The sequence below is a fragment of the Micromys minutus genome (genome assembly GCF_963924665.1).
Source record: "Micromys minutus genome assembly, chromosome: 25".
Lineage (NCBI taxonomy): Eukaryota > Metazoa > Chordata > Mammalia > Rodentia > Muridae > Micromys > Micromys minutus.
Window position 1 is genome coordinate 8,515,409 of NC_137960.1, and position 18,168 is coordinate 8,533,576.

The following is an 18,168-nucleotide window of genomic DNA, read 5'->3' on the forward strand; positions in this document are numbered from 1 at the left end:
AAAGGAAGACCAAAGTGCTGAGTGAGGGTGTGTGTATAGGGAGTCAGGGGAAGGGCTGAGGGAGGGCCAGACATGAAGGAATGGTGCACTGGCTGCTTTTGTGTGTCATCCTGACACAAGATAGAGTCCTCAGAGAGGAAGGAGCCTCTGTTGAGGAAATGCCTCCATGAGACCCATGAGCTATAAGGCATTGTCTTAAATTAGTGATCAATGGGGGAGGGTCCAGCCCACTGTGGGAGCAAGCCCGTCAGCAGCACCCCTCCATGGCCTCTGCATCAGCTCCTGCCTCCAGGTTTCTACCCTGTGTGAGTTCTTGTCCTTGACTTCCTTTGGTGAGGAACAGCAGTGTGGAAGTGTAAGCTGAATAAACCCTTTCCTCCCCAACTTGCTTTTTGGTCATGATGTTTTGCCATAGCCATAGAAACTCTGACTAAGACTGAAGTCCAAGAGCTGAGAGATGCCAGAGCTGAGGGTTTGGTCAAACCAGACTGGTCTGTGAATTCACAATACTAGAAGTGATGTTGACAAGAAATTACACAATTGGGGACTGGAGAGATGGCTCAGTGGTTAAGAGCACTGGCTGCTATTGCAGAGGTCCTGAGTTCAAATCCCAGCAACCACATAGTGGCTCACAACCATCTGTAATGGAATCCAATGCCCTCTTCTGGTGTGTCTGAAGACAGTGACAGTGTATTCATGTAAGTAAAAATTAATAAAAGAGGAGGAGGAGAAGGAGAAGGAGAAGAAAAAGAAGACATAACACAATCAATGACTGGATGTGCTTGTCCTCAGAGCTTGGGAACACTTAGGGGTCAGTCTGGAAAGTTGTAATAGAGTATAGGAACACAAACAAAAGCAGAAGTGATCAGTTCCAAGAGGGAAAATCCAAACTGAAATGCATATGAATTCAGAGATTAAACCTGCAGCTTGGAAGGACATGGCACTGGGCCAGTGGGAACCCTGTCTGAGGGAACCTGCCTTCCAGTGCAAGAGAGGCAGGGACAGGAGGAAGTTCTCAGGCCCCAGCTCCACCCAGTCAAGGTGTCACATGGTCCCTCTCAGGATGAGGATGTCCGTTGACCCCGTCATGACCTGCGCTCCCAGTCGTAAACTGGGTATGTTGTCTGGGAACAAGACAATCAACAAGGAAAGGAAAGATGGCTCCTCTCACGAGGAAGCACACATAGGAGGCACATAAAAACCCCAGGGCCGGGCAGCTCACACACACAACACACCCACACACTTGAGCTCACACCCACATAGGTACCCCTCCTGGTCCAAGCCCCACCATGGCTGAAACCTGCTGCACAAGGACCTGTGTGATCGCTGCATCCACCACATCCGTCTGCTCCAGTAATTTGAGCTGTGACAGCCGAATCTGCTCACCCAGCACCATAGGTGGCTCCTGGAAGGCTGACAATTGCCAGGAGAGTTACTGTGAGCCCCCATGCTGTGCCCCCAGCTGCTGCCAGTCCAGCTGCTGTGTTCCTTGCTGTGTCCCCAGCTGCTGCCAGTCCAGCTGCTGTGCCCCAGCCCCCTGCCTCACCCTTGTCTGCACCCCAGTGAGCTGTGTGTCCAGCCCCTGCTGCCAGTCTTCCTGCTGCACACCCTCATGCTGCCAGCAGTCTAGCTGCCAGCCAGCTTGCTGCACCTGCTCCCCCTGCCAGCAGCCCTGCTGCGTGACCCTTTGCTGCAAGCCTGTGTGCTGCACACCCATCTGCTCTGGATCATGCTGCCAGCAGTCTAGCTGCCAGTCCTCCTGCTGCCAGCCCTCCTGCTGTGTGCCTGTGTGCTGCAAGCCTGTGTGCTGCACACCCATCTGCTCTGGAGCCTCCTCCTGCTGCCAGCCCTCCTGCTGTGCTCCTGTGTGCTGCAAGCCTGTGTGCTGCAAGCCCTGCTCCAGCCTGTCCCTGCTGTGCCGCCCTGTGTGCAGACCTGCCTGCTGTGTGCCCAGCTCCTCTTGCTGTGCCTCCTCCTGCCAGCCCAGCTGCTGTCGCCCAGCCTCCTGTGTGTCCCTGCTGTGCCGCCCTGCCTGCTCCAGACAGGCCTGCTGTGGCCAGAAGTCCAGCTGCTGATGGCCTGGTTCTGGTGTCAGCTGGCTCAGGTCAGTCTGATCCTGACCTGACATAGACGTTCCCGCCAGAAGAGGAATACCGTGCGTCTTCCCTTCTACCTCCCAGGAGGCACTGGCTCATTGTTGTCCCCTGTCCCAGTGCTGTTGTGGGACACTTGCCTTGCTGTCACCAGCTCAAAACATCAATAAATCCACAGATACCCTACACCTTTCTGTATTGAAATTGTTCACCTCTGTGCTGAAATACCTAACACAGACAACGGGGACCACCCCCGCCCCCAATGGTCTTACTCGGGGCCTCAGCGAATCAGACAAGGGAGGTGGGAATGGAACAGCTCTCTTCCTGGTTCCAGGAAACAGAGGCACATACTTGTGTCCATTCTCTCCCTCTGTTGTCCCTCTGTCCTTCCTGTTTTACCCCATGGGTTGGAGTTGTTAGTATACAGGCAAACCCACTGTCCTGCTCTGGGTTACCCAGCACCTGCTGACATCATCACCCTCACTGTGTTGTGGGATAAAAGAGCACCCTGCCACCAGGGATCTTTCTCTGCCCTCCTCCCTCTTTTGCCGTCCTCCCTGCCCCCTCTGCTTTCTCCCATTTTTCTCTCTGCCCCCTCTCTTTGTTGTCTCCCTGTTTGTTTTTGTCTATCTCTTCCTCTCTCCTGACCCAGAGTTTTTTTTTTTCCCTCCCTCAATAAACAACTTATACCAGATCTGTTGAATGATGTGATTTCTCAGGCCACACCTTGGCATGGGTCGACAAAGGTAACCTTCTGTTGTGCTTTTATCCCATTATGCATTGCCCACATTCAGACAGGCTTCCCTCTGTCTTAAGGATTTACTGCTGTGAGCAGACACCATGACCAAGATAACCCTTATAAGGACAACATTTATTTGGGAGGCTGGCTTACAGGTTCAGAAGTTCAATTCATTACCATCAAAGTGGGAGCATGGTAGAGTCTAGGAAGACATGGTGCAGGCAAAGCTGAGAGTTCTGTCTTCATTTGCAGGCTGCTAGTGGAATACTAACTTCCAGGCAGCTAGGATGAGGATCTTAAATTCCATGGCCACAGTGACAAACCTACTCCAGCCAGGCCATACACATTCCAACCAGACCACACCTACTCCAGCCAGGCCACACCCACTCCAGCCAGGCCATACCCACTCCAACCAGACCACACCTACTTCAGTCAGGCCACACCCACTCCAGCCAGGCCACACCTACTCCAACAGGGCCACACCTTCCAATAGTGCCACTCCCTAGGACAAGCATATACAAACCATCACACCCCCAGACAACCTTTTCTGAAAAATGTCCTCTCAGATATACACAGAACTTACCTCAGCCTTCTAGTCAGGTAGGTGCAGCCATCACCTCCCTAGTGCTGTGAAGTCACACAACTTCCGAAGACTACAGTCTCCCTTAACCACACACACATCTGGAACTGAGTGACCCTGTCCAGCAATCACGAAGACCTGCGGCCTCTCTCTTAAAGTTCAGGGTCTCATCCCAGACAGGCTCCATCAAAATTCCGTGTGCTCAGGACTCCCTGTGGAATGGTGACCCACAGATGTGGTCCAATCTGAAGCTTTTCTATGCTGTCTGTCCGGGCAAGCAGGTCCTTTCTCTGGTGGCTGCTATAGACTCATACATCCCTGTCACCGAGACTTCTACTGGGACAAGCCTGCTCTCCTGGTCCTGGGAGCAGGTTTGCCTCCTGGCAAGGGTGGAACAGGATGTGCAGGCTCAGGAAGGGCACCCTGTTTCCTGTCTGTTCCCAGCCTTGGGTGCATGACCACAGTCCCTCCAGTTCCATCAGCACAGTAAAACCCTGTCAGGGTCTATACCTGACATAATTGGTCTTGGAGTCACTTAGACTGTGCCAAGAGGTGGCCAGGAAATGCTGAGAGGCAGCTCTAAGCATGCATGTATGGGTGTTTCCATAGAGATTTCACTGAGGGGAAATATGTACCCAGTGAGGCTGGAGAGGAGAGGATATGAAAGGACAGGAGAGGGAAGGGGAGGGGAGGAGAGAAGTGGAGAGGAGGGGAGGAGAGGGGAGGGGAGGGGAGGGGAAAGGAGAGGAGGGGAGAGGAGAGGAGAGGAGAGGAGAGGAGAGGAGGGGAGAGGAGAGGAGGGGAGGGGAGAGGAGAGGAGAGGAGGGGAGAGGAGAGGAGGGGAGGGGAGAGGAGAGGAGGGGAGAGGAGAGGAGGGGAGAGGAGAGGAGGGGAGAGGAGAGGAGGGAAGAGAAGAGAAAAGGAGGGGAGAGGAGAGGAAAGGAGAGAAGAGGAAAGAAGAGGAGACAAGGGGAGGGGAGGGGAGAGGAGAGGAGAGGAGGGGAGAGGAGAGGAGGAAACAAACTATAGCAGATGCTCTCTCTGTTTCCTGGCCTCCATGATGTGAGCAGCTTTGCTTCCTACACCCTCCCTACCATGGTGGACAGAACCCTTGGAAACCATGAGCAAAGTTAATCCATCCCCCCTAAGTTGCTTTTGTCAGATATTACCAAAGTGGCACATTCTGGTTAAGATGGCCCTGGTGCTTCATCTGATGTCCCTGCAGAGCCAGGCCACCCACCCTGTCTGCCGGCTCTCTTCTGCACAGGGGTCCCTTCCCTGACACTGTACTGTGCTTCTGCTCCAGAGTGCAAGGGCAGACCTAGGAGAGCCATGTGGGGTAGAGCTGAGCAGGTAAAGGGCAAGGTGACCCTCCTTAGCCGGGAGGATGCAAGCATCTGTCAGCGAGAGCTCCAGACTCACTTCTCTATGGCCACTTCCGGTCCTGGCCTTAGCTCCTGTAAGATCCATGCTGTAAAATCTGGAGATGCCCTTGGCCCCTCAGCCCCTCTGCCCTCGGACAATATCTGATAGACACAGAAAAGGCTGTGGACTCGTAGCCCAGTGCCCATGGTTAACTAAACCCATAAACTTGGACAGTTATATGGCTGTGACCAGAAACACTGAGGTGTGCTTTCTGTGTGACAGGTAATGCTCATGAGAAGATGGAAGAGCAATATAGACACTTGCCGGGGGATATTTGCATCCCTTCAGGGTCTTAAGACCAAAGACTCCAAGGAATTGGAATTTTCCTGGAAATTTTATGCTGTGTGTCTTATCTGAGGACGTGCACATTAGTAACTTGTGAAGGCACGTGGATAATGTCACCCTTTAGTGTATTTCCCAGAGAAATAGTTGGGGGCTTTCCCCAAGCTTTCTTGTAGCATTAATGACACCCTGGATGCCCCACCTTCACCTGCACCTTATTTGGGATTCATAAATTCAACAAAAAAAAGTTTTATAGCCCCACACTGTCTCCCTGGCACAGTTCCGTACCTCAGAAAAGCTGAGGACACCTGGCAAGAGGCAGCTACCTGCCCTCAACACAGACTTCTGGCCATGACCCATCTGCCCAGCCCCCACCGCCCTCCCCCATTCCAGTGAACAGAACCATCTAGAACTCAGTACTGCTATCTTGTAGGATTTCATCCCTCCATGGGTGCTCAGGGCTTCCTGACACCCTAGGATGGCAATGTCCTATGATGTCACTGAACAACAGAGTTGCATTCCAACTGCCCAAGAAAACTCCCTCCCAGGAACAGAATCCGATACCCTGCCTGCCTCTCTCTGCTGATACCTGACAGTTTTCTGTGATGACCGAGCAGGCTGGACAGCTGGGAACATGGTCTGGGATATGACTCTGGGTGTGTGAGTATGAAGGCACAGTCCTGTCCCCAACCTCACTTAAACCGGCAAAGTCTTTCAAGCTCGGGGTCTCAAAAGGTCTTTATTGCGAACACCCTTGATGACAAGGACCACTGCCTCAGACAAGACAATCATGGGCAGAGTCCCCTCCAGAGCCCCCTGCCAGACATCTGCATACCCAGAGCCATGTCCTAAGTCATGTCCCCAGACATGTAAACTACAGTTACCACAGATACCAGCAGAGAGAGGCAGGCAACATGGCCCAGTGATGACAGGCCTAGCTGTGTGCTCTGCACAGACACTCAGGAACTCTCTGACTTGAGATTTCAAAAGCCAGCCGGACATAAGAAAATAAACACTGGTGTGGGGGTTAGGGGTCTGCTGCTCACAGACTCACTGATCTTTAAGAATGCTTTACTTTAAGGTTTTTTGAGGCAGAGTTTCACTAAGTAGCTCAGACTGGCCTCAACCATGAGACCTACCTACATCAGATACCATGGTCCTCACACCACAGTGACTTCTGAGGAGACCTTACAGTGATGCTCCTCTGGCTCCTGCTTCCCCACCTTCCCCATTGCCATTGGCACCGGATGGTGCTTCCAGCTAGCCCTGAAGGGTGTGCCCACCACACTCCACCAATGGAAGACATCTAACACTCTGAGAGAGGTGGATCTTTGAGCTACCAGGTTTTCTACCTGTCTTTCTCTCTCCCAGAAGCCAGGCCTCAGCTTCCCACAGTCTCTCTACCTGGATACCAGCAAGCTTGCTGCCACCTTACCACTCTCAGCTGAGCTCCCCCCAACACCCCACTCCCCACCCCCACCCTCTGTCAACCTGGAGCTGCCAGCAAGCCTTGTTTCCCAGGCCACCCAGTTCTAAGGCGCTGTGCTCAGGAAGAGGAACTTCCCACAATGCACCTGCTATAAAACAGGAAGAGAGGTGCGTCTCCCTCTGGGAAAACACAGGCTGGAGGAGTATAAAAGGCCAACAGCCCAGCACCTCACACACACCTTCCCACACTCACACATTCACTCACACGCTCACACTCTCTTCTCCAACCAACCCCGCCATGGCCGCCTCCACCATGTCTGTATGCTCTGACGCTTGCACCAACTCCTCCTGGCAGGTGGATGACTGTCCAGAGAGCTGCTGTGAGCCCTGCTGCTGTGCCCCCAGCTGCTGCCAGTCCAGCTGCTGCCAGCCCAGCTGCTGTGCCCCCAGCTGCTGCCAGCCCAGCTGCTGTGTTCCTTGCTGTGCCCCCAGCTGCTGCCAGTCCAGCTGCTGTGCCCCCAGCTGCTGTGCCCCAGCCCCCTGCCTCACCCTCGTCTGCACCCCAGTGAGCTGCGTGTCCAGCCCCTGCTGCCAATCTTCCTGCTGCACACCCTCATGCTGCCAGCAGTCTAGCTGCCAGCCAGCTTGCTGCACCTGCTCCCCCTGCCAGCAGCCCTGCTGCGTGACCCTTTGCTGCAAGCCTGTGTGCTGCACACCCATCTGCTCTGGATCATGCTGCCAGCAGTCTAGCTGCCAGTCCTCCTGCTGCCAGCCCTCCTGCTGTGTGCCTGTGTGCTGCAAGCCTTTGTGCTGCACACCCATCTGCTCTGGAGCCTCCTCCTGCTGCCAGCCCTCCTGCTGTGCTCCTGTGTGCTGCAAGCCTGTGTGCTGCAAGCCCTGCTCCAGCCTGTCCCTGCTGTGCCGCCCTGTGTGCAGACCTGCCTGCTGTGTGCCCAGCTCCTCTTGCTGTGCCTCCTCCTGCCAGCCCAGCTGCTGTCGCCCAGCCTCCTGTGTGTCCCTGCTGTGCCGCCCTGCCTGCTCCAGACAGGCCTGCTGTGGCCAGAAGTCCAGCTGCTGAGTGCCAGAACCCACTAAAGCAGCAGGGCACAGGACAACACCCCCACCACCTGTCCTTGTCACTCATGCAAGCTCAGAAGAGAAATGCACACAGTCCAAAGAGATACCTGAGTTTAGCTCAACCCCTTAGAAGACCCAGCGTGTTCCTCCCCCACCAGATCCCAGGAGTTGTGGCTTCCCCTTCCCTTCCCTCCCTGTCTGGATGACCCTGCTTCTGTGGTCAGCTGCACCACTCTAGACCTAAACACATCAATAAAGCTGTCTCTGATGTACTCCGTTTCTATAGCGACTGTCATTCTCCTCCACCATCTCTTTATCTTCAGCTGTGAGGCTTACAGACCCACAGCTCCTTTCCCCTTGTCCCATGCTCTGATACTGGAACCCCGGTTCCACTTCCTCTGGGTCTAGTCCTGTGCTTTCCTGTTTGGGGCTCACAGAGTGTCTCTGATAAGTCCACAGAAAGGGTTTCATTGTGAGGAAGGAGTGTACCATGGAGGGGAGGGGAGAGGAGAGAGGGTGTATCCTTGTCCTGAGACCCTGGGAGAAACTCAAGTGGCATGGCTTTACAAGAATTCCAGGACTGAGGCCAGCTGCTGTGCAGATCCTACCGTCTCATCCAGGTGCCATCCCAGTGCCTGTCACCAAGAAGGTAGGAGTAGAGCCTTGAGATTCTTTGATCATGCCCACAAGCTGATCACAGCGCCATAAGGTGCACAGCCTAAGAACATTCTAGCAACTTCAGGCAGCTCATCTGAAGGGAAATCATCTGCTTTAGCTCCAGCCCCTCAGCTCAGGGTCCCAGGATCCCATTTCTAGAGAACACAAGGTCCCTTCTAGGGTGACAACTTCCGAGCAATGGTAAAGAATAATGACAGACTTCACATCCACCGGTTCTGATGGCTTTTTCTTGGCCAGTTGTCTCCTCCTCCTCTGCTTTGTTCAAATGCACACTGGCTGACATCACTGGGGACTGACCCTCTACCTCCTGTAACGTATCCGGTTCTGAACAGTGTCTAATGAGAAGTCAAGTGCTTTAGGCCAGTACCAAAGATGCTTATAAACAGTGGATCAGGTTTATGAGGCCTGACAAAACCCAATCACCAGATAGAAGATGCTGTTGCTGACATGGGGATTATGCAGGACCCACCCTTGCTGTCTGCGACACACCCGCCTGAGCTTCTAGAGTATCCTATTCTTGTGTTCCTGTGTAACCCACAGGGTCGCACAATCTAGTGGGTCCAATTTGAATACAGACACATAACTCCCAAACTCAGTGATCCCACAGGAGAACCAGAGATGTCACACAGTGGTACCTAGAGATCAACCCCCCACTTTGGGGTAAATGGATGTCACCGGACAGAAATGTCCTTTGGGTAGGCTGCTAAGGTCATCCCTGACAGTATCAGAGACATCTGTTTCATCAGATATAAAATCTCAACTCAGAAACAAGGAATCCAAAAAACACAGGCCCATGCAACATCTACAGTAATGACTTGCTTGTATCAGGTGCCAACGGCATGGATGGGAGTGAAAAGCCCAATGAAGAAACCAAAAGACCATTGTTCAAACACTCATTGAGGGGGCTGGAGAGATGGCTCAGCAGTTAAGAGCACTGACTGCTCTCCCAGAGGTCCTGAGTCCAAATCCTAGCAACCACATGGTGGCTCACAACCATCTGTAATGGGATCTGATGCCCTCTTCTGGTGTGTCTGAGGACAGCGACAGTATACTTATAATCAATAAATAAATCTTTAGAAAACAACAATAACAACAACAACAAATGCTCAATGAGCAGAGACCCAAGGAAACGCAGGCAAATCGGTAAATAAAATTAGGAAATGAGAAACTCAGGAAGGGTGTTTGTTGATTGTTTGTTTATAGAAAGAACCAACCAGAATTCCTGAAAAGGAGAACAGCTACACCCCAGATAAAGTGTTCAAACAGAAACCTCAGAAGCAGACTGAATCAAATAGAATCAAGTGTGTGGGGCTTGGAGACAGGCACCTTAACACAAAAATAAAGGGGGAAGATTGGAAAGCACGTGGGAGATCTTTGTGACACCGTCAATCATCGGTGCCGGCACCACGGGCACCCCTGAAGGGGAAGATAAAAAAGTTCTGAACACAGAAAATCTATACAGTGATACTCCAAAAAATTATTTAGGAAAGACTTGAAGACCCAGGGAAAGGTTCCAAGGTCTAAAGAAACTTAAATGGACATATCAAAGCCCCCAGCACAGCATAGTGTCTGCAGGAGAGAGAAGCATCAAGTCCCATGTGATGCCAAACCCCCCTAGACCAACTGCCGACTCCTGAGCAGAACTCTGTAGGCCGGAGCCTGTGGAGCAGGGTGCTGACACCCCGGAAGAAAATAACCAACAACCAACCTTACAAAAAGGGATGAAGAGGATCTTATTACCCAGAAATGTCAGACAGACATCACCCACTGGGGTTTGCATCTGAAAGTATAATAATACACAGTACCAGAGAGAAATAGAAATGAATCAAATATGTGATGGTTTGAATATGCTTGGCCCAGGGTGTGGTACTATAAGGAGGTGTGGCCTTGTTGGATTAGGTGTGTCACTGTGGGTGTGGCCTTTAGGAACCTCATCCTAGCTCCCTGGAAGTCAGTATCTCACTAACAGCCTTCAGATGAAGATGTATAACTCTTAGCTCCTCCTGCACCATGCCTGCTAAGATGCCACCATATTCCCTTGATGATAGACTGAACCTCTGAAACTATAAGCCAGCCCCAATTAAATGTTGTCCTTTATAAGAGTTGCCTTGGTCATGGTGTCTGTTCACAGCAGTAAAAGCCTAACCAAGACAAAATATTAACAATTCTATAAACCATTGACTGCACAGAGCAGAGAGAGGAAGGAAAGAAACGAAGAGCACAGAACTAGAAGAAAAGCAGAGCAGGAAGAGGATGGGCATGAGCTTGTACCTTCATCAGTGACTTTGAATGTGAACAGTCTTAATTTGTCAGTTAAAAGACAGACCAGCTGAATGGGATTTAAAAACAAAAAAACAAAACAAGACCCAATGGCATACCACCCTCAAGAAACTCACAGCATCTGAATGACGCATAGTCTGAGAGAACTTCCGCAGGAGTGCCTATGCTTGCATCTGACAAAGCAGAATTAAGATAAGCAGAAAGAAGAGACAAATGTGTAACTATATAATGACCAAGGGGTAAGTTCAGCACAAAGATGCACGACTATGAACCCATACGCACAGTGGACAGCGGTGGTTGTCCAACTTCACAAAGCAAGCATCCTTTGACCAAACGTGAGATAGAACCTAAAAAGCTACTGTGCTGTGCAGCAGCTGCCCTGGCAGTGGGTGGTGCAAGCGAAAACCCACAAAAGCCTGAGCTCATGGAACAGCAGTTCAAAGGACTTGACAAGCATCTCCAGAACATTCCAAGATCTGACAGACATCTCCAGAACACTCTGAGACTTGACAGCCATCTCCAGAACATTCCAGGACTTGGCAGACATCTCCAGAACATTCCAGGACTTGGCAGACATCTCCAGAGCATTCCAACAGCCTCGGCGTACACATTCTTTCCTTCTGCACATGGAACTTTCTCTACCTAGCATGGACCAGATCAGAGGGTACAAAACAAGTCTTAACAAACTGCAAGCCGCCGAAATCCCACTCTGAGTCTTTTCTGATGCTAGTGTGCATCTGGAAGCACCAGCGAGTGAAACTTAGGGATTACAGAATGCTCGCAGACTGAGCAGCACGGTTTATCTTGATGATTCACAGAGGAGCAGGCTTCCCTATGGCACCTCCATACATACTGAGCTTTGGTGAACCCCCCACCCCTCCCGCACCCTCACTGCCACTTGCCTGCTTAAACCATTGCACTTCTGGATCGTCGCTTGCCTGCTTAAACCACTTCTGGATCATCCTTCTACTTTTGTATAACATGTTCAGCTACCCCTCCATTCTGTCTGAGTGCCTCCCCATCCCCAGGTACTCTTCCTAGTTTCCCAAGCTCCATACACACTCAGTCCCACACAAGTGAACACATATAAACATAAGTAGTTACACTTTGTATATGAGAGAGATTTCATATAATTCATTTGTCTTTCTGAACCTGTGTGGCCTCACTCAATATAATATTTTTCCAGTTCCTTCAGTTTCTTTCAGAGTTCATGTCTCATTTCTTTCTGGCTGAGTAAAACTCCCCCCGTGCATGTGTACACCTCATAATCTCTTGGCTGATGGGCATCAGGATGAGTCAGTCCGTTTTCTTCCTATTGTGAATAGGGCATCAGTGAACATAGATGTGTCAAAACAATATGCTCCAGCTGGTGGGATGGCTCAGTGGGTAAAGGTGCCTGGATGAGGCTCTGGCAGACTGAGTTTGAGCCCCAGATCCCTTTAAATGGCAGGAGACAACTGACTTCTAATTGTCCTCTAACCTCTACATGCACACCTTGGAACATATATTTTTACACACCACACACACACACACACACACAGAGAGAGAGAGAGAGAGAGAGAGAGAGAGAAAGGTTTTAAAATAAGATTTTGGTTACTGAGGAAGTCAGGGGGAGTCAGTGTCATAGTTTGAATATGCTTGGCCCAGGGAGTGGAACTATTTGGAGGTGTGCTTTTCTTGGAATAGGTGTGTCACTGTGTGCATGGCCTTTAAGACCCTCACCCTAGCTGCCTGGAAGTTGGCCTTCCACTAGCAGCTTTCAGATGAAGACATAAAACTCAGAATTCTTCTTAGAATCTATTATCTTTATGGAAGGTGCCACACGGACTTTACAAAGAGTTTCGATGTAGTCTGATCCGGATTTAGTTCACTTTATTCCTCAAAGAGACTTGGGGGTTAAGTTTAATCATCACAAGAATAGTTTTCACCTGATGGTGCCTAAAAGAAACAGCTCGGGGTCAGACTGACGAAGTTTGAACCAACACCAGCTACTGAGCCATGTTGTGCCCAACTCCCTTCTTGCCCCCTGTGGCTTGTCACTCTGCTGACCCCAAAGGTCTCAGAGGTTCTCGCAGACTGTCAGGGTCAATCACAGGGCTGTGCAGGTTAAAGGAAAGGTTAGAAGCTGGGAAGCCAGGTGGTCTGAAACACTCCATTCTGGGAAGCAGGATACAGAATAGAGGCAGTGAGGTCCGCCCAGCCCCACTGGCCTGCAGGGTACAGGAGACACCCTGCCTTAATAGGACCGGCCACAGGAGAGAGGGGAGAGTGATAAAGGACTGGAAAACACATGAAGAAAAATTAGAGCGACTGAGAGCAAGACTGAGGTTCCCCAGGCGGCAGAGGGGGGACAAGTAGGCATCAGATAGGAACACAGATTGGTTGTTGTGTCTTGGTTTTGGTTTTACTTCTCGTTCAGTTTTTTGTTTTTTGACCTTTTTTTAAATGTATTTTTTCAGATTTCCTTATTTATTTTACATGAGTGCTCTATCTGCATGTACACCTGCATACCAGGAGAGGGCATCAGATCCCATTATAGACCGCTGTGAGCCACCGTGTGGTTGCTGGGAATTGAACTCGGGACCTCTGGCAGAGCAGCCAATGCTCTTAACTTCTGAGCCATCTCTCCAGCCCCTAGTTTTGCTTTTTACATGGTGAAGGAGCTAGGGGGCTGAGCAGTCATGAGAGCCACACAGTGTCTGCAATTCCATCCAAATGTACCCTTTACAGCTAAGAGGGTAGAGCTCCCGTGTGCTCTATGCCAATACAAAATAGTTGACGTATTTCCAGAAATAACTGAAAACCTTCCTCAAGGTGACAGGGCTCCTGGAACTTCATGTTCAAGAGGCATAACGCACTCCAGGGAGAAGAAACTCGGAGAAGACAATGCATTACGACAAGACAACAGCACCCGTTAGAACCCGAGGCCAGGGGTCAACGGTGTGGTGTTCTCAAAGGACAGGAAGGAGGCAGTCTACTCAGAAGTGGACAGCAAACTGCCCTTTAAACACACAGCAGAGGTGTCTTCAATAGCTGTCACCTACAGTCCCAAACTACTATGAAAGCTGAAGCAGGGGGAGGGCAAGTTCGAAGCCAGTCTAGTAAACGCCTTGTCTGGAAACGAGAGAAAAATGTATAAAAGCCCTAAGATCTTTTAACTACTCCACATGCAATGCCTTGGGGGCACGTGCAGGAGACTAGGCTCAATCCTCAGTTACACAAAAGAAAAAACTAGAGGAGGAACTAAGGCATTTCTGCATAGTTAGAAACGCTCCTGGCTCCCAGAAGTGTTCTGTAATTGCTGTTTTGTTTTGTTTGCTTATGTAAACACATCCACATCCCTGTTTCCACTAAGACTCCTTTTCCTTTCCTGGGGTTAAACATCGGCCAGCGTTGCTCTTTGTTGCCGGTTTCCCAAGGCTGTGTTTCTCTGACCTCCATGTCCGGCTCTAAGCTGTATTTCTAGTGTATTGTTGGCTCTGGGCTGTTTGTGCTTCCTGCTCCTGGTTCCTTGACGTGTGGGTTTAGATGACTGGTCTAGGCTCTTCCTTCATGGCTACTGAGTTTTCCTCTTGTGCTGTTTGGGCCGCATCCAAGCATGGGTTTGTCACCTTTTCATCTTCAACTACCTCTTGTATCTTCCAGCCTCTCCCCTGACTCCCTGGCTATCTAAATATGTCTTCTCTTTCAACAGATCTCCAGTTCTCTTTCTGTTTTGGTTTCTATTTCTTTCCATCGTGAGATGACGCCTCATATAGTCTCAACAATTTCAACTTCATTGAGATGTCTTTGGCCTATGCTGCGCCCTGCAGAGTTTCCTTCTTCTTCTTCTTCCTCTTCTTGTTCTTCTTCTTCTTCTTCTTCTTCTTCTTCTTCATCATCATCATCATCATCATCATCATCTTCTTCATCATCTTCTTCTTCTGCTGCTGCTGCTGTTGCTGCTTTTCCTGCTTCTTCAAAAGATTTATTTTATTTATAAGAGTACACTGTCACTGTCTTCAGACACACCCATTAGATGGCTGTAAGTCACTATGTGGTTGCTGGGATTTGAACTCAGGACCTCTGGAAGAGCAGTCAGTGCTCTTAACCACCAAGCCATCTCTCCAGCCCTTCTATTTCTTCTTTTCACAGGACTGCACTAACAATGGCCTGCTGACATGGCCAGCTGTCTTCAGAGTACCAGAGATGTTGGGTTCTTTCCAGTTCAGCTTCATATAGATTGGGGTCTGTATAATGACAACCATGAGGATTGATCTCTGGGTTGATAGTGTTACATTGTTTCCTAACCATTTGACTCTACAGCATGCCCCATCTACTCTTATTTTGTTACCCAGAGGGCAGTGGTTACTGTTTCAAGTGTCTCTTGTATATCTTATCCATCAGTGTCTCAGGTCTAAAGTGTATGAACTGGCCCAGGACCAATAGATTTGACCTGACACGGTCAAAGAAGTCAAGCACAGTGAGAGACCATCCATGAAGGAAGAGCCCAGGGCTGAAAGCTTTCGAGTAGAACAACAACAAACATTTAGAAAAGAACCATGAGCTCTCCCACTGCCACTTCCCACCCACAAAACACAGTCAGACTGAGCCCAGCACCATAGGAAAGGATTGCAAGGCATAGGCTGGGAGCCGAGGAATGCAAAACTGACTCAGAGGCTGTGTAGACCTGTGTGTACACTACAGGGGACCGGGAGACCTCACATCCAACTCAGTCAGACAAAAAGATGCCTGGAAAGATCTGACACCCCCTTCCTAATAAAGACACTCAAAAAGCCTGACAGAAGGTCCTCAGTGCAAAGCAGGACACCCATGAAGCCTGCCCCGAACCCTTTCTAAGGAACAAGGTGATGATGTCGATTTCCACTCAACAGTGCACTGGAGGCTAGAGCCTAAGCTATTAGACAATAAAGAATACAACTGCCAACAGTAAAGTCCTTGGGGTCAAACCCATGGTGCTGCTGCTGCTGCTGCTGATGCTGCTGCTGATGATAATGATGATGAAGATATGATGGGCATGTACATCAGTGGACTAAGCCGAATCACCTGATTTCAAACAACATCACCAGAACACACAGTGAGCAAAGAACAGTTTCTTCCATAAATGGTTCTGGGACAGTTACATGCTGAACATAACGCTGTACACTAATGCCACATCAAAAATAAAACAAAATAAAATGGATCAGAAAACCAAATACGTAAACTACAGCTATGAAATCTTAAAAGAAGGCCTCAGCTGACCAAAGCCTCAACTGTGGTGTCTCAGACAAGTCACAAAAACACAAGGGACACAAGAGAAGAGGAATTAAACCACCAAGATTAAGAAAGCAGTGGGCAGCAGAGGACACTGTTAGAGAATTCAATGGTGACCTTCAGAACACTGACATTCAGGGACCTACTGCCCAGAATCCATCCACGACAGGAGAAACAACTCAGTCTAAGACAAGGGACTGGCCAAACTAATTTCTGAAGAAGACAGTGCAATCCTAAGACTAGGTATAGCGGTTCCGTGGCCACTTGTAGAGAAAAAATGCACATATATTTATACATACACTTACATACACCCTTATAGTTCTATGTACACATATACACACACTTGCGCACACACATAAACTTACACATACACACACACTTATACATACAGTTACATACATACATAAACTTACACATACAAATACTACTTACAAATACACATACACATATGCTTACACACACATACACTTATAAATACACACACATGTATACTTACACACATATACTTACAAATATACATATATACTTACACATATATGCACACACATAGACTTGCACACACAGACTTACACATACACTTACACTTCCATATATACACTTACAGTTAGATGTACACACATACACACAGTGACTTACACATACACACACAGACTTACACACAAATACACTTACAAATATATACATATACTTATACATATATCCTCACACATAGACTTACACACAGAGACTTACACATACACATATGCACGAACATACTCTTATATGCACTTATATGTACACAAATACACACATACACTTACAGAGAGACTTTTATATACACAAACACAGACTTACACATATACAAACACATAGACTTACACATATACATGTGCACACACACTTCAAACATCCACGAACATGTACTCATACACACACACACACACACACAGAGTGACAGAGTACTCAGAGCCCTGTGTCAGGTCATTAGGGGAGAATTGGAGAGTACAGCAGGAAGCCGGTGCACACGGCGGGTTAGCTGTAACTAGACACACACAACAGCGCCGTGCACTATCAGGGGCTACAGACTGGAAATGGCGCTGTAGTCTCACCATGGCTAAACGCAGAGTCACATGGCTAAGTTGCTCTGTCTGCCCATAGGTCTCTGCCAAGGAGCTGGTGACATGTTCAAAGGAGACTGTGAGACTGTTCCTGGCAGGGCTGCTGACTGTAGCACAAAGGTGAAAACAGGCGGAGCGCCCAGCCGCTGACCGAGCTGTGGTGCAGCCACAGAAGAGAATGGTGTCCCACCGTAAAGAGGGAACTCCGGACACAGCCGTGACTGGATAAATGTGGACATGGAATGCTCGATGGCTCGAGTGCCACGCCAGCCAGGACACCTCACCACAGACTCCCCGAGGTCAGGCTTGGAAAGGACACCTCACCACAGACTCCCCGAGGTCAGGCTTGGAAGCACGATGACTCTGATTATTTAAAATGTGTTTCTAGTCCTGTCCTCCATCTTGGTCTTCTTCAGCTGCCTGTTTAAGGGCTGGTATCTGACCTCTGACCTCCAGAGAGAGGCTGAGGGTGAGGCTGGGGGAGATGGGGAGTGGAGAGTGAGGTCTGAAAGGCCCATGCAAAGCCTTTTGAAATTAGGTCAAAGGGGGTGGGGAGGCTGGGAGTCCTCTGCTGAGAGCAGGAGAAACGGGAGGTCACAGACAGAAGTCCAGAGGGGTCATGACCTGAAGAGACCCGCCACGCTTGAACTTGTTTGTAGAAGTCAACGACAGGACAGAGATCCCGTGAGAAGCTGCAGCATGTTTATGAGGCAGAAAGCCCACACTGTGTGGCACAGAAGCCCTACTCAGCGCAGCAAGTGTGGATCTCTGCTCCCTTGCTACCGTGCACACACCTCTGTCTCCTGCTTCCTGGAGTACCACTGAGCCCAGGCACCAGACAAGATCGAGGATACTGGAGGGCAGAGGCTGTGAGAGGGATGCTCTGGCCACAGTGCTGGCCTCGGATGCAGGAGAGAGAAGTCTGTGACAGGCCATAACCTCTCTCGCAGCCACAGGCAGGCTGGACCACCCCTCTGAGGACAGAGCTGGAACACACAGTCTTAGCGCTCAGTGTCATCACCAGGTACCCTGACAGAGGCCATGAGGCAGAGGGCACAAGGTCAGCCCAGGAAATCTTTGCTTTCCCTCCAGATGTGTTTATTGCTAGAGCAACCAGCCCAACAGGAGCTAATGGCTGAGCCCCGCATTGGACTCTCCAGGAACAAGGAAATGAAAGTGTGCAGAGCCTCCTGCAGCAAAACACACCGGGAGGATAAAAGTCGGGAGCTGGGAGCA

General features: G+C 49.9%; 2 protein-coding genes across 3 annotated transcripts in view; one reads left to right on the forward strand and one right to left on the reverse strand.

Moving 5' to 3' along the window:
- The window catches only part of TSPEAR (thrombospondin type laminin G domain and EAR repeats), a gene marked incomplete at both ends in the record, with an annotated part of 153,565 nt that overhangs the window by 73,634 nt on the left and 61,763 nt on the right, over positions 1 to 18,168 (reverse strand). The gene's annotated exons all lie outside the window — the stretch shown is intronic.
- LOC308436805 (uncharacterized protein) lies at positions 1,290 to 7,625 on the forward strand (the record flags this gene model as incomplete). 2 transcript variants are annotated; one of them, XM_080937783.1, is made up of 2 exons in its annotated part: positions 1,290 to 1,700; positions 7,218 to 7,625. In XM_080937783.1, the coding sequence occupies 2 exons, from the start codon at positions 1,290 to 1,292 to the stop codon at positions 7,623 to 7,625; spliced, it is 819 nt and encodes a 272-aa protein (XP_080793909.1). The 2 variants fall into 2 exon arrangements, with proteins under 2 accessions (XP_080793909.1, XP_080793910.1); XM_080937784.1 differs by lacking the exon at positions 1,290 to 1,700 and having other exon boundaries at positions 6,846 to 7,625.